At 38.2% G+C, this 17495-nt stretch overlaps 1 protein-coding gene and 1 long non-coding RNA gene across 2 annotated transcripts in view; one reads left to right on the forward strand and one right to left on the reverse strand.

Annotated features, from left to right (window-relative positions):
* LOC144955977 (uncharacterized) overlaps positions 1-17495 on the forward strand; it is a 63103-nt gene that overhangs the window by 37003 nt on the left and 8605 nt on the right. Inside the window, exons 10-12 of the mRNA XM_078886239.1 lie at positions 449-572; positions 1502-2464; positions 2590-3540. Of these exons, the coding sequence (XP_078742365.1) occupies positions 449-572; positions 1502-2464; positions 2590-3540 (2038 nt within the window). The remainder of the gene's footprint in view (positions 1-448; positions 573-1501; positions 2465-2589; positions 3541-17495) is intronic.
* Positions 13746-16627, reverse strand: LOC144956090 (uncharacterized). Its single transcript, XR_013641874.1, has 3 exons — positions 16361-16627; positions 15246-15425; positions 13746-14916 (listed from the first exon to the last, which is right to left on the reverse strand). It is a non-coding gene; the product is annotated as an uncharacterized LOC144956090 (long non-coding RNA).

A 17495-nucleotide genomic window follows, 5' to 3' on the forward strand; every position in this document is an offset into this window, starting at 1 on the left:
AAGTGGTTATTTGTACTACCACTACAAATAGCGAAAACTACCGCTTTTCACTATTTGTACTCCCAGAACTCTTATGTGTTTAAAGTTGCAAACCACCGCTCCTTTACCCATTGACGTACTAATAATAGACCGGAAATCTCCACTGCGCGGCGAGTCAAATGCGATGCTTTTTGCGTGCGCAGCCATTATCGCCTATATGACTCCCTCCTCGGGTCTGCGTGTAGTACTCCCGCGCATTGTTCGAATGGCATGTATGGTTTACAACCGTATCGCCTCGTCGGTTATGAATGTTTCAACTTAGTTTGACTTATAACATCGACAGCAATACTCAGTCTAATTGAGTCAATCTATATACTGAAAGTAGAAAATCACGAAAATACACTATGGAGGTATGCATGCAACCAACATAATTGATAAACCCAATCATATTTCATCGATCTTGTTGTAGCAATACATCCCGATGGGCAGTGCACCTCCTACCCATTGAGTAAGTGTATGCAAATGATGGTGCAGAACTGCGTTTCTGTCTTAGCATCAACAACAGTCAGTGTGCAATGCAAGTGGGATTATAGGTATCGTAGACATGTCGGCATTTTCGTGTCTGATTCATGCTGCGTGCCACACAATAGCAATAGTGGTAAGCTAGGTCTTAGATAACCTATGTAATTTAACTTTTGTTGTTGTTGTTTCTTTATTTGTGTATGATATTTTATATTTTTATCTATAAATCCCGCCTAAGCGAAAGCCCCTTACTGTGCTGATGCGAAAAGGCCCCGATTTTAAATATATTCCGCAACAAGCATTGATAATTGCTAATTGTTTTTTGGGTTTTTCTGTTTTGTTTTGTCAGTGCCTGAAGAAAAAGAAATGGAAAGGCTCATGTTGTGTTGCCTGGAATTGTTCTAATAGACAGACCAAGAGGTCCGAACTTCATTCTAATGACAGAGAAGAAGATCTTACCTTCCACCGTTTTCCTTCAAATCCTCCAATGAGAAAACAATGGATTGTCGCGATTAAACGACAGAAATTCACACCATCTCGGTTCACTAGAATCTGCAGCAAACACTTTACAGCCACAGACTTTACAGCGAGCAAAACAAGGCGGCGATTGAAAAAGACTGCAATTCCTTCCGTTTTTACATATCCACAACATTTGCAGCCGAAAACGGCCATCCAGAGGAGAAAATTAATAAGAAACCCAACTATGACCAGCAATCGACCATTTCGAACCAGTGAAAATCTAAATTCCGCTCTTCAAGACCACACGTACTTTTGTTCAAATGCAAATAAACAAACTAAACTAGAAAACCAACTGGCAAGGCTAAGGAAAAAACTCAAAAACAATCGCACAAAAATTATGCGATCAAAATCCCGTAACAAAAAATTGACAGAGATCATAAGCGGTCTTAAAAATCAACGGTTAATAAAGGCCAAAGCTGAAGCGATTCTACAAAAAAACTTTTAGTGGAATGTCTCTGGACCTTTTTCGTCATATTCAAAGATGTGGTAACGCAAAGAAAAGGATTTACCTTCCTAAGGTGAAGAAGTTTACCCTTGCTCTTCACTTCTTGTCTCCGAAGGCATACGAGTTTGTGAGGCCCATTTTGCGTCTACCTCACCAACGGACTCTTCGTCACTGGAAAGCGTCAATTAGTTGCTCGCCTGGATACCTGGACAATATGCTACAAGTTGCGTCGAAAAAAGCTGAGGAGACCAATAGTAAATACTGCTCGTTGATATTAGACGAAATGAGTATAAGGCAGGACGTGTCATGGGTACCCAGTGAGCACAGATTCTGCGGATTCAGAGACTTCGGACAAGGACCCGTCGACAGTCGGGAGGCTACGAATGCATTGGTATTCATGCTGGTCAGTTTGAAAGGGAGATGGAAAGTGCCAATGGCCTATTTTTTGACGGACCATATTAACTCCTCTCAGCTGGCATTTTGTATCAAAGAAGCCATGGAAAAAGCAGCAGACTACAATCTCATAGTAAAAGCTGTTGTCGCCGACGGTCTGAAGGCCAACATGAAAGCCGCAACAGAGCTGGGCTGCGACATAAATCTGGAGACTTTGAAGACCAACTTCAAACATCCCCACCCTCAGTTTAAGGATGAAAATGTCTACATGATATGTGACCCTCCCCATATGCTGAAGCTATTCAGAAACTTACTGGCGGACACAGGAAGCTTGACGAGAACCACGAACAGCGGAGTGAAAGCAATTTCTTGGCAATACATTGTCCAACTTCACCTGCTACAGAAAAAAGACAGTCTGTACCTTGCAAACAAGATCACGGAAAAACACATCAAGTTTCAAAATGTGAAAATGAAAGTCAAAATAGCCGCGCAAACACTGTCCAATAGTGTGGCCACAGCTATTGACCATCTGAGGGACGACCTAAAGCTGGAGCAATTCAAGGACTCTGAGGAAACGTGCCTTTTTCTACGGACAATCGACCGGCTGTTTGATATACTCAACACAAAAAATCCGTTTGCAAGAAGTTCGAAAGCTGCCTTGAGTCCCCAGAATGTAGAGTCATGGCAACCATTTTTGGAGGATGTCCAGAAATACCTCGTGTCTCTCCAAGAGCCATCGGGATTGCCAATACACAGAACCTGAAGAATCAATGTGTCCTGGGCTTCATCATAACGGCCCAATCAACCCTGGATCTTGCAAGAGAACTTTTTGCCCGTGGCAACCAGTATTTCCTCACTTACAAGTTCTCACAGGATCACGTCGAAATGTTTTTCAGTAAAATTCGGCAGAGAAATGGGTGGAACAACAACCCTAACGCCCAACAGTTCCGCAGTGCCCTCAAAAGTCTGATGATAACCAACTTGATCAAGGCGTCGGACAATGGAAATTCTACCCCACAGGACGACACAGTTGAGTTGCAACTGGACTTCCCACTGGACACAAGAAAGCCAGTTCCTCTAACGAAGATGGATTGTGAAAAGTCAAGAGTGGAAGAGGAAGAGGACCAAGAAATGATGGTGGCAATAAACGACTTACTGGACACGCCTCTCGTCAGCGACTCAGATTGGCGACAGTCCTGTTTATTTTACACGGCCGGATTTGTTGCAAAAAAAGCCCAAAAGTCCATCAAATGCAACGCCTGTAAGGACGCGCTGTATGATGCACAAAACACATCTTCTACGCAATCTCAATTCCTCAAGCGCAAGAACACTGGCGGTCTAACCATCCCATCAAATGGTGTTGTGACAGTTGTGGAAACGTGTGAAAAGGTGTTTCGCTGCACTATGCCTAGTCCAGCATTGATGGACAGACTTCCGTCCCAGAGTCACATTGACCTTCACATGCAGACCGTCGTCTTGTCCCATCTCCGCTCCAAACACCTTAGCCTTTTCCCTTCTTTAAGGGACCATTTTTTTGACCACGAGATAGCCATAGAAACCAATCACATCACACAGCTAGTCAAATCCATCTCCAGCGTTTACTTTAGGATGAGACTTTTCAAAGCGGGGCAAATGTACCAGAGACGGAAAATAATGATGGGGAAAACATCAAAAAGGATGAAGTTCAACAAGATCATCCTTTTCAGTGGACTATAAGTACAAAAGGGGGAAAGGGGGGGGGGGGGGGGGGGGGGAGGTGTTACACATTGTTAGTTTTAATGAATCAGTGAATGGTGTTTTCTTTCGACTTAACTGATCGTGCTGTAGGTAATTATAATAATAATAATAATAATAATAATAATAATAATAATAATAATAATAATAATAATAATGAAGAAGAAGAAGAAGAAGAAGTAGAGATAATAGACCTGGGGCAAGATTACAACACTTGTATCCGATGGAGACGGCGATCCACTGTGACGGACTTGTTGCCAAGCACCGAAAGGATAAATAAGTAAGTAAGTAATAATAATAATAATAATAATAATAATAATAATAATAATAATAATAATAATAATAATAATAATAATAATAATAATAATAATACGGGTGGAATATAAGCCCACTCTAAAGAGCTTTGTTGAAGAATATTATGATGTGGTTATCGAGTCGAGTCGTTGCCTTGGTGCGGCGAGCGAGAAGAGGTGGAGCGCTATAGCGTGCGCGGCAGTTCCCCATGCACGCCTCGCAACTCTCTCGTTATGCGTCCCGTCTATATTCATACGTCTATGCCTTTACCTATTTGTAGCTACCTACTCCCAGCACTCTTATGCGTTTAAAGTTGCATTTGTGAGCTTTCAAGGACCCGCCGACCAGCCTCCACTTTTCGCGGTCTTTCTTTGAGAAGTGTGAAGCAAAAAAAATGGCCCTCTCGGTAAACGAGACATTCTCATCTTTTCTCCAATTTGAAAACATTCGAAAATGAGAATAATGTACTTTTTATTAAAAAGTCAACAAAGAAGGTAAGTAAACTAGATACGACAATTTTTTTTCCTTAATTAAGTGGCAACTCATTTCTCGTCATTCTCACTCTAACTCTATCAACTTAGAAGAGTACACCACCTCAAACATTTGTCAGTTCATATCTTTGCTTTTATGAGGTCTATTTTCATTTTGAAAAGTTCAAAGTGAACAACTAAACGACGCCGATTCAGTGGTGTATTTGGTCTTATCTTCATGTGAATAAATATTTTATTATTGACTTTTCCAAAATTCCAATAGGTCATTCATTTGCATGTCGTGATCTATTTTTCCTTGATTTCAGCTGTCTCAGCTCTAAACTATACTTTTCTTTCTCAATAAATAATTCATTTTCTGTTTGCAATGTATTACAGAGATGTTGATTTACCACATGTAAAAATTTCAAAGTTGTATCTGAAGCTGTTTCTGAATTATACGTGATTATCCATTGGGATGCTGTGCTTTGGTCACATTTTTTCCTCTATAAATAGAGATTTTCCACTACATAAACGGTCATAACTTTTTGACCAGTTGAGACAGAGCCATAATTTTTCACTCTAGTTAATGTTTCACTCCCCTTTATTTTTCTACGCTAAATTAATACCCATAGCCACTATTTTGAAAAATTCTTGCAAGTGCCTACTAAGAGGGTTGAACTTGAACCTGAACATGCTCCTTCTTCTTCTTCTTCTTCTTCTTCTACTAATAACTACAACTAGATAGGTACTACTCCTCTTCTGAATGATCGGAGCCGTTTAAGAAACTAAATTACGGTTTCCACCGGCGCAGCTCTCTAGACTTCCAGTCCCACAGTGCCCAGTATGGGCGGGAGACCTTACCCCCGATGTTCCTCGAGCCTCGAGGTAGTTTCACTTTATAATTGTTTTAGCTTTTGAACTGTGGATCTTTTGTCAAACGTTTTATTTTAATTTTTCAAATTTAGTAGCACTTTAAAGGTCTGCTGTACTGTAACTGTAAGAGCGTAAGAATAACATGGTAAAAGTACCGTAAAAGTATGCTGATGAAAATGATATTGACTATGAAAAATAAGAAGAACAATAGAACTTATAAACAAATCAATAAAGAAGCTTTAAAAAAAATGAAATTTAAAAGAAGTAAGAAAAAACTGCCTCAAGAAGTGAAAAAAATTGTCCCTGTTGTTGAGATGTGAAGTGGACATAATCGTGTCTGTTAAGTATTAGAAGAAATGAAAGATGCCACTTTTTATTTTAAATGTAGATTGCACATTAGCAGAACACTAAAAAAAGAAGTAAAGAAAGAAAATCCAATGTGGCAACTTGGTTGCAAGTGAAAAAAGTAAAATTACTCCGCTCAGCATTGCTGCTGGTGTGATGTCTAGTGTTAGTTAGGTGTCACTATATTAGAGTGATATCTTGTTACTTCATATTTTCATTTTAAAACCTGTAGAACAACTTGATTGATTTGTAAATTTCCTTATATGACCATTGTTTTAGTTTTCCGCAGCCATTATAATTCAATTTGAAATATTGAAAGGTACTGGAGAGGAGTCTTAGCGGGGTTTTTTTTTGTCTGTTAGTTTTAGTTATAGGTCATAGTGCAGGTCCAAGTGTTGGAAATGTACAAGGTTTTATTTTTTTATTTTAAGGTTAGTTGAAGGAATACTTTCATTAGCTCAAGGAACGTGCAGAAGACCTCCCCTATTTACTACTTACTACTACTACCCAAGTACTAGTGCTAGACTACTTCTTCCGCCACCTCACTCCTAAACGGACTGACACCACAGGCAACTGATCTTATTCTCTCTCTCTCTCTCTCTCTCTCTCTCTCTCTCTCTCTCTCTCTCTCTCTCTCTCTCTCTCTCTCTGAGTGTGTATCTGTCTGTCTATTTCTGCCCATCTCCGCTCTTTTTACTAATTAGTTTGTAGGTGTTTGGCAAATTCTCAAGAACCGCCAAGATATATGCGGCTGTGTGGCACTCACTTCCGGATTGGAAGGTCATGGGGTCGAGCCTCGTCAAGGCCTCACATTCTCTCACTGTACTCATGTGTATGATTTCCTATCCGCTAAGAGCGTTGTCTGTCAGAAGAAAAACATCGCCTAACGTTCTACTTGTTACGTGTTGCTGCTAGTCATGGATCCTTTGTAAAGTGCTTTGAGCATGTTTGGTGGATATTGCGGCTTATGAAAGCTCAATTCTTTTTTTAATACTTATATATATATAAAAAAGATGCAGGATGATGACGGGCATGCGCTACTTTATGATGTAGTATAAACCATTCCTAATATATGATTTTGCTAAATAGGCCTACACTCAAATTTTACGAGTGTATCTGGTGGCAAATATTAGACACTCGTTGCCACTGTGATTTTGATGAAACTTGGCTTATACACAGATACATGAATTTTCCTAATACGGCTTCAAACATGCGATCTGAACTTCAATTTATAATGAAGTAATTTTTCTCAAATGACAGCTTGATTGAATGTGACAAGATCCTTTTACTTAATACAATTCAATTTAGTGTGGTCTGTAGTTGTTTGCCTAATATTAGAATGCACAGAATTTGAATTTTTATTGACTTTAAATATTGAAAACAACATGCCTTTGGCTTTCCATTTGTGCCATTCCATTCAGCTTTTGACCTAGTCCCTGATTTGAGTACCACGTCACAAATTTAAGTTCTTCGAGAAAACTCTCGACTTACTTTCTTATTCTTCTAACGTACTGAACTGTAACACCTTTGTCTCAGTTGGAGAAAATATTGCAATTTTTAAACTTAATATTTAGGTATTTATGTTATGATCTTTTATATTATTCCGTGTTTTTCAGCTTCCATCATATCACCCTGAGGAAAGTTGGCTAATTTATGACTTTTGTGTCTATGAATGCAAGCAGGCAAAAAGCAATTGACTTCAAGCAAAAGAGTTCGCCCTAACCAGAGGTAGGAGGTTGTTTTTGGACGAGGGCAGGAGGTGTTTTTTTACTTTTACATATTTAAAAAAAAATGAAAATATTATATGCACAAGGTTATAATATTTCAGAATAACTCGGAAGTAAATTATCACCATCAGCTTTTCTATCTTGATTGCCAAGACAATTTTAATAAAGCAATCAAACTGATTCTGAATTTTAAAACATCCAGAGGAAGAGGCAATGTGTGCCTATCTGCAGCTCATTTACAGTCTTCAGTGGGCGGGCTGCACGATGTAATGCAGCAAGACAATAGTTCAACTATTACCAGAACAGTTTTAAAAAGTGAAACACTTGATTTGTTCATCTGGATTAGTATTATTATTGAATGTCTTATTAAGATTTATTTTCAATTGCTCTATAATCTGCATGTTGAAATCCTTCACAATTGAGTTATGCAAGTGACAACGCTATTAATATTTTATCATACTATGTTGTGGATAATTTTATTACTTTGTAATAAAAAGTTTTTCTTACCATGCAGGACTCTGAAATTAATACTGGCTTCTGAGGGTTACAGGGGCTAATCACCACCATGAAAATACACCCATGTGATAAATTGGTAAGACTCATTCATTTTATACTTATTTTCCATCGACATTTTGTCCCTGCAGTTTTTCGCTGCCGAAAATTTTACACTTGACAGCAATTAATCGCAAATTCTATTTTAGTCGCAATTAGACTCAATTTTTTTTATAAATATGTATTATTTTTTCTTTTCTTGTTACTTTATATTTTCAGTACTTAATTGTCCCTCCCCCCTCCCACTATTGAGTGTAATATATAGTTATAGATTAGTTAGGTAAATGCACTGTTGACACCAGGACCAAATGTTTAAAGGACAACAGCCATTCCAACTCATATTTTATTACGATACATTCAAGGTGGCGCACTGAGATGGAGAGATGATGACCAGCTTGTGACAAAATTGACTGTTCCAGAATTTGTATTTTTTTTTATTAAAAAAAAATTTCTTGGAAGGGTTCTGGGCAGAGAGTTCACATTTTTCTATCCCTTATATTTGTTTTCCCTTTCCATGTTGCTCCCTGTCTTTGTTATGGATTAAGATTGCTCATTTTTTTTCCTGGTCCTTGCGGGGTCTTTAGTTGGGAGGCAGACAGTCAAATACAGTACCTTTCTTCTTGAGATGATTTTTTATACTGTAAATCATCTCTCTGTTATGTACTGTTATAGTTATAGGTTTTGAATATTATTGCATTATGTAAATGTTTTAGCAGGATCCTTTGCTTGTGTCTCAGTGAGACTTTGAGGTAATGTCAAAATTGGTACATCTTTGAGGTGCTCGTGAAATCTACTGTTCCCTATTTATTGAATCAGTCACCATATCATCATCCTTTTTATAGTGTTGTAAGCGCTATTAAGTCCTGTAAGACAATATAAGCAGATCTAGGTGGTGGTATTTTTTTGGGTTTTTTTTTTGTTCCAGATAAGGAATTTTAAGATTTGATGGTTGTCCATAGACTTTTCAAAATAAAATTTGACTTTGACTATGGGTACGATGCAGTTATAAGTGCTTGATTTCTGAGGACTAATTATAAATGGTGACCACTCTATTGCGTTTTTGTATGCCATGAAAATGTTACAAAGACAATGAAGCGACGTTTTTTTGGGAATTCTGCAGTCATTCATTTAACCCTTGAATTTGATGAGCGCCTGTTGCATTTTAGTTCATTCAAGTATTTTAGAGTGACAAACACAACTCGTGCATTATGGGTTTATATGCAGATTTTTGTCTTTAAATTGTCAATAAAAAATAAAATGCTTTTTTTTTTTTTTTTTGTTAGCTGGCAGGTCTGAATTGAATGCTATTGCATACAATTTTGTACTTTTAATCTTTTTTCTTTTTACATTTATCCATCCTCACTTTATCCGGAGAATCGCCTGCCCCTCGTGAATGAGACAGTGAAGGCTATGGCTAAAACAAAGGTGTCCACAACCCAACTTAGGCAATACATTCAATCAAGCCAAGGATAAAATGTATTGCTAAAGATGTCGAAGATTTGCAGCGGAGATTGTTCAAGACTGATATTGATAGGACGGACGGTGAAACGGTACAGGAATTACTGAGAGAGATAGAGGAGGAAGGAGGTGTAACAAAGTTCAGTGTGAATGAGGATGGTGGTTTTGAGTATTTGTTTTAAGTAACGGGAAGAATGAGGCGTGATGTGAGTGTTTTTTGTGATGTGTTTGTTATGGATGCAACATACAAAGTAAATCGATATTTGTATCCACTTGTGAATATTATGTGCATAGATGATGAGGGTCATGGCGGGCGAAAGACTGGAAATCCATGACCAACCTGAAACTGACATTGTACCAGTATGACGTGTGACAAATACACAGGAAGGACTGTATCGAATTGTATCTTCAGTGACAAACAGGATCAATAGCTTGTTTCAAGTTATGGTAGAACATCAGTTTCTGCAAAGAATCTCCCAGTTGGAACAGTTTTTGACTCTTGTCTCTGAAGATAAAGACTTTGACATTGTTGACATGACTGACTTAATACAGACAAATCCCCATTCTAACCCTCTTTCTGCGAAATTTTTCAAATGTGACTCTACACAGGAAATTTCAGGCCGAAACTGTGTTATACAGGTCGGTACAGAATAAAACAAATATAACACAGGAGACCAAACACTGTGTTGTAGAATATCAAAATTTCAAAGGTGGTCGGTCAGTGACGAAATAAAAAGGGACATTATAAGTCGTAATATCACATCTCAATAAAAGAGTGTGATAGTAAAAAGGTGCCCGTTAACAATTGAGTCGGTCAAGTCTCTATCCAGATTCAAAAGGATAGTGCAAAGTCCTGTATGTAAAACAAATTTGAGAAGCATGGTTGTTCTCAATACTTGTTGGGTCGTGATCGGTATAGAGTGAAGTAGTGTTCATGCATTTTGACATTTTCTTGATCTTTTAAAATAAAATTATAATTTAATTCAATCAACAGACTTGTTTAATAATTTAAAGATATACTTTTGTGGGGACCTTTTGTAAAATCATTAGTCCGATTGTAGTTGTAAATTTCTTTATATTCTAATGTCATAAAATCAGTGACACCACTGAATCCCTACCAGCGCTTTTACTCACTGAGTCCCTACCACCAGCGCTTTTACTGAGTCCCTACCACCAGCGCTATTACTCACCCAGTCCCTCCACCTGGGCGGGGTTCCTGACCTCCCTTAGTGGGCAGGGGGGTTCATACTGTGTCTTCTATCCCCTTATATCTGTTTTCCAACATGCTTTCTGTCTTTGTCTTGGAATGAGATTACTTGGTTTTGTCCTGGTCCTGGCCGGATCCCCAGCTGAGAGGGAAGCAGTCGAATGTATAGTTAGTTTTGGGAGATGATATTTTTTTCATTGTAAATCATCTCTCTGTTATGTACTGTATTATGTTTTATTTACATATTATATTTGATTTGTTAACATTTGAGTGTATTCCTCTTAGTCGGGACCTGTGCTTGTGTCTGGATGAGACTTTTAGGTGATCTCAAACTAAGTACTTTGACGGTGTGCTCTTGGAATCTACATCTGTTTCCCATTTGAACAAATTCCCCTTTGTCTTACCTTTTCTTGGGTGCTTTAATTGAATTCTATAACTTTTTACTATCCCATTTCTTCCTTTTTACTGGCGCTGATATGACCTTAATGTGTTGCAAGCGCCGTAAAACCCTCAAAAACAAACAAACAGTCCCTACCACCAGCGCTTTTACTCATTGAGTCATAGAGCTTTTACTCACCGAGTCCCTACCACCAGTGCAATTACTCACCGAGTCCCTACCACCAGCGCTATAACTCACCGAGTCCCTACCACCAGCGCTTTTACTCGAGTCATAGAGCTTTTACTCACCGAGTCCCTACCACCAGCGCTATAACTCACCGAGTCCCTACCACCAGCGCTTTTACTCTTCGAGTCCCTACCACCAGCGCTTTTACTCACTGAGTCATAGAGCTTTTACTCACTGAGTCCCTACCACCAGTGCTTTTACTCTTCGAGTCCCTACCACCAGCGCTTTTACTCACTGACACTGTCCCTACCACCAGTGCTATTACTGAGTTATAGAGCTTTTACTCACTGAGTCCCTACCACCAGCGCTTCTACTCAGTGAGTCATAGAGCTTTTACTCACTGAGTCCCTACCACCAGCGCTATAACTCACCGAGTCCCTACCACCAGCGCTTTTACTCTTCGAGTCCCTACCACCAGCGCTTTTACTCACTGAGTCATAGAGCTTTTACTCACTGAGTCCCTACCACCAGTGCTTTTACTCTTCGAGTCCCTACCACCAGCGCTTTTACTCACTGACCTGTCCCTACCACCAGTGCTATTACTGAGTTATAAGCTTTTACTCACTGAGTCCCTACCACCAGCGCTTCTACTCACTGAGTCATAGAGCTTTTACTCACTGAGTCCCTACCACCAGCGCTATAACTCACCGAGTCCCTACCACCAGCGCTTTTACTCTTCGAGTCCCTACCACCAGCGCTTTTACTCACTGAGTCATAGAGCTTTTACTCACTGAGTCCCTACCACCAGTGCTTTTACTCTTCGAGTCCCTACCACCAGCGCTTTTACTCACTGACACTGTCCCTACCACCAGTGCTATTACTGAGTTATAGAGCTTTTACTCACTGAGTCCCTACCACCAGCGCTTCTACTCACTGAGTCATAGAGCTTTTACTCACTGAGTCCCTACCACCAGCGCTATAACTCACCGAGTCCCTACCACCAGCGCTTTTACTCTTCGGTCCCTACCACCAGCGCTTTTACTCACTGAGTCATAGAGCTTTTACTCACTGAGTCCCTACCACCAGTGCTTTTACTCTTCGAGTCCTACCACCAGCGCTTTTACTCACTGACACTGTCCCTACCACCAGTGCTATTACTGAGTTATAGAGCTTTTACTCACTGAGTCCCTACCACCAGCGCTTCTACTCACTGAGTCATAGAGCTTTTACTCACTGAGTCCCTACCACCAGCGCTATAACTCACCGAGTCCCTACCACCAGCGCTTTTACTCTTCGAGTCCCTACCACCAGCGCTTTTACTCACTGAGTCATAGAGCTTTTACTCACTGAGTCCCTACCACCAGTGCTTTTACTCTTCGAGTCCCTACCACCAGCGCTTTTACTCACTGACACTGTCCCTACCACCAGTGCTATTACTGAGTTATAGAGCTTTTACTCACTGAGTCCCTACCACCAGCGCTTCTACTCACTGAGTCATAGAGCTTTTACTCACTGAGTCCCTACCACCAGCGCTATAACTCACCGAGTCCCTACCACCAGCGCTTTTACTCTTCGAGTCCCTACCACCAGCGCTTTTACTCACTAAGTCATAGAGCTTTTACTCACCGAGTCCCTACCACCAGTGCTATTACCGAGTCATAGAGCTTTTACTCACTGAGTCCCTACCACCAGCGCTTCTACTCACTGAGTCATAGAGCTTTTACTCACTGAGTCCCTACGACCAGCGCTATTACTCACTGAGCCCCTACCACCAGCGCTTTTACTCACCGAGTCCCTACCACCAGCGCTATTACAGAGTCCTAGAGCTTTTACTCACTGAACACCTACGACCAGCGTTATTACTCACCGAGTCCCTACCACCAGCGCTATTACTCAGCGAGTCATAGAGCTTTTACTCATCGAGTCCCTACGACCAGCGCTTTTACTCACCGAGTCCCTACGATCAGCGCTATTACTCACTGAGTCCCTACCACCAGCGCTTTTACTCGTTGAATCCCTATCACCAGCACTTTTACTCGCCGAGTTCCTACCACATGGCTATTACTGAGTCCCTAACACCAGCGCTAATACTATTAGCCACCAAATCCCTACCACCAGGGGGACAATATAAGCTCAAATTAGACCCCAAAAATTCTTACAGTGATGCAGAAAAAAACAACGAACAGATCTCTTTCAAATTTACACAAAATGTTTCTTACAACAAGATGGATAGGTTTAGCAATAGTCTTGAAAATAAATTTTTCAGAATTTTTTTTCGATTTCTTAGTGAAAATTTGGTGTGACATGACAGGAAAAAAAATTGATTTAAAAATTCATAAAACTGCTAAATTTTTGTTTAGCCCAAAACCCATCCTTCATGATGCAAAACACATCATAAGAAAAATTCTGACCAAATTTGAAGACAATCTGATGGGAAACAATCCAGATGTGAATGTTAGAAAATCAGAGAATGACGCACAATGAAATTTTGAGAAAATGAAAAATTTGTCTTTAATTTGATAATAAAGCCAATTATGCAGACAAAGGCCAACATTCATCAAGTATATAAACAATATGGAACAAGAAAACAGTAATATTTTATAAATTGATCAAATTCTGAAAAAAATTCTAAACGATTCGCTAACCCATACCTCTAAAAAAAAATTACGAAATAATTTAATATCTGCTGTTATTCACCAAAAAATTACTTTAGTGGTCAAATATGCTTTATAGTTCTAAAATTCTTTAATTATATCTCATGAACTAATAATGTAATGTATAATTTGATGTTAAACACCAAAAATAACTGAATTAAAAAAAAAAAACTTTTTTAAGGGGCAACATAGGCTAAAATTAGACGTAAAACCCTAAAATTCTAACATAGATGCACCAAAAACTAGCATATAAATTTCTTTCAAATTTAAACACAATGTTTCTTTCATAAATAGCTATATCATGAAAACTCTTGGAATAATTTTTTTAGAATTTTTATTTGATTTCAACTGAAAATTTAGCGCGGATCAACAGGAACAAATGAATTTTAAAATTTATAAAATTGCTAAATTTTAATTTACCCCCAAACACTTACATCATGATGTAAAACACATCATAGAAAAGATTCTGAATAAATTTGAAGATAATTTAAAGGAAAATGATTAAGGTAGGATTGCTAGAAAATCAGAAAAATGACATAAAACAGACATTTGAGAAAGCGCAAGCTTTTTCTATAATTTGAATTTGACATAAAGTTAAAAGGCTGATTTTGCAGACAACTAAAAGAAATGATCCATCAAACTTTCAAAATATGACCGTAATAGGACAAGAAAACGAAAATTTTGTAGATTGATCTAAGTCTAAAAAAAATTACAATCGGTTCACTAACCCATACCCCATAGATAAAAAAAAATGCTGTAAAATTTTACGCCCAGAGATAAAATAATTTTGTGGTCGAATATGATGTCATACCTTATGAATTCATCATTATAATCACAAAACCTAATTATTTACTGTATACAATAGGTTCTACAGATGATTTCTAGATATATTAAATGATTTTTCAAAATATGATAGGGCACACTATCCTCATTTTTCATTTTTTTATTCTACTTGAGAGACAAGTCGTATAAAATTAGATATCTAGTCAAGTTGAACTGCAAAATCAATTCTATTTTAGACAATAAAACAGTTAAATAGTGCACTAGCTCTGAATAAAAAGCAATTTGCTTTCCCAAACCCTTGGAATAAAAATCTCTTTCGCCTCAATACAGAAAAAGTCAACACTACTTGTTTGCCACCACTTTTTTTGTAGTTCCACAAAGAGGGTTGATCCTGCTCTAGATGGAAAAATTGAAATAAAAAAGAGACACAGTTCATTAGCAATTTTGGAAATGGCATTATTGTCATAAAATGCATTTGTCAAAGACATAGCAATTTTTAAAAAATGATCATTATTCACACCAACACACTTGAAATTTCATTGGTTTTACATCCATAGAACAAAACTCTTGGCAACAAACTATAGTCTGTCGTTAAGTTAATACATTCAGTAGTAATTCAATTCAAATGATGCTTTGCCATTTTCATTTAGAAAAATGAGCATTTATTTTATTGATCACCAATAAAAAATGTAAAGGCGCAATGGAGATTTGAAAACATTACTAACCATTGTCAAAAAGTGCATGCAGACACTCTGGTCTGCTGGCCCAGATGATGGTTTGCTGATTGATGAGTTTTGCCACAGGCAAAGGTTTGCCTCAACACACCTTGCCAGAATAGCCCTTGAGCCAGCATCTTTATGGATTGTCAGGAAACCAGTAACGTCAACAGTGTTCTTTCATGTTAGCTGTCAATGAAAACAAAAAATTAAATTAAATTCACTACAGCGAAATAGGCACATACATGCCAATGCTAAAGTTTATAACAACAGCAACACTTCGCATGTTGAACGGGACAATATTACAATTTCTTCGGACAGAGACAACGCATTTAACGGCCAAGTACACATTTTACAACTGAGTCCGGTGAGAGAAAGTGAGCAAAGTGCCTTTTCCAAGGGCTCAACTATGCGCAGAGCGAGGCTCGAGCCCAGGACCTTCCGGTCCAAAAGCGAGTGTCATACCACTACGACATAGCCGTACGTAATTTTTAAAAATATAATAAAAATAATCACACTAATATAATTATCTCATAGGCATTTCAAAACTACTAATAATACTACCACTACAGATATCTTATCATTATAAAATATTACTCTCTCTCTCTCTCTCTCCATGAACATAACATACAAAACCCAATTTTCCGATAATAAAAAAACAGCCACCCCCCCCCCCCCCCCCAAAAAAAAAAAGTTTTGAAAAAGTATGGACGATGCATGCTGTGTCGGCCATAATAAAGATAATAACAATAACTGAATGAAAAGTATTTTTTAAAGGACCCTGAGCCTGGAATTTCGTGAGTACTCGAAACCTCTTGATCATGATCTTGACAAAATTAGCAACCTTTTGACTGGGGATCGAACATTGAAACACCTGGTTTTAATCGCCTGACATGGAAGGCTGATTTAAATTATTTGGGGGGGGGGGGGGGGGAATTAGTATTTTAATTTTTTTTTAAGCCCTGTCATTGTTATTTTTCACAAAATAAAGTAATAAAGTTAAGTAATTCGCGGTAGCGACAAATGTGTCGTCAGCTGATGCACAATCAACAAACACACAACCCCAAAGCATGTTTAGTTATAAAAATAAGAAATGAATTAAAATGTGCATTTCGTATGCTTACCTTGTAAACTGAGTATTCTGTGACTTGAAAAGAGTGAAGAATTACCAAAGTCCGTCAAAATCAACTTGTAATGGTAATAATAGTAATAATGTGATTGTGATGAGATGAAGTGTTCACTTTTTGACTTCCAGATAATTCATTGTATATTGCAGTTCTATCCGTATAAAATGTTATATTTTTAGTAATTACGCAAATTCTATTTTTAGTAAGAGTACAAATAAGCTCTGGCGTTATTTGCAGTGGTAGTACAAATAAGCGTAGCCAACTTATATTATTATAGGACCCCAATCAGTTTCCTCTAGTAGAAATGGTTACAGTCTTCATATTCATCTCTTTCTTCCCGCTCGTTGACATTGATAATTCAATCTGTAGTCGAGGCAGTTGGTGGGCAAATGTGACCCTCCGCCTCGAAACGGTATTAAGTCGGATTCTTCAATTTTGGGTTTTTGGTACTCAATCATTGCTTATTTTATGCTTTAAAATTTGATATCAAATTGATAAAATTCGGATTATTCATTGCCGAGATATGATCGTTTCAAGTAGGGAATGTGTAAAAACCAAGTTCTGAGAAAATCGACTTTGAAGTGAGGCACCGTTTTCATGCAGTCAAATCAATGGGCAAAGATAACTCCTTAGATACGGGCATTGAAACTTTGACGAGAATAGTAAAATTTGCAGAGACGCCAATTTTCAATTTGACTCACAGGTATTTCAGACACCACTCGGAGGATTTCAATGCCGAAGAGGAATTTCCGCACAAAAAAAGGGAATTGGGATGATATTTGGTATTGTGTTTAAATATTGTATAGATCTAAATAGATAACTAATTAGAACTATATTATGATATATAAACATATTGCCGAATACAACCCTAAAGTTTCCTTATTTCCAATGAAGTAAAGCTCCAAAACCTAATGGTAGTGATTGTAGTAATGGTGGTAGTGAGGATGATGTGGTGTTGGTGGTTGTAGTAGTAGTAGTAGTGGTAGTAGTAGTATAGTAGTAGTAGTAGTAGTAGTAGTAGTAGTAGTAGTAGTAGTAGTAGTAGTGATGATGATGTGGTGGTGGTGGTGGTTCTAGTTAGTAGTAGTGGCAGTAGTTGTAGTAGTAATGATGATGTGGTGGTGGTGGTTGT

The sequence above is a fragment of the Berghia stephanieae genome, chromosome 10 (assembly GCF_034508935.2).
Source record: "Berghia stephanieae isolate SIO BIC M18660-M18661 chromosome 10, UCSD_Bste_1.3, whole genome shotgun sequence".
NCBI lineage: Eukaryota > Metazoa > Mollusca > Gastropoda > Nudibranchia > Aeolidiidae > Berghia > Berghia stephanieae.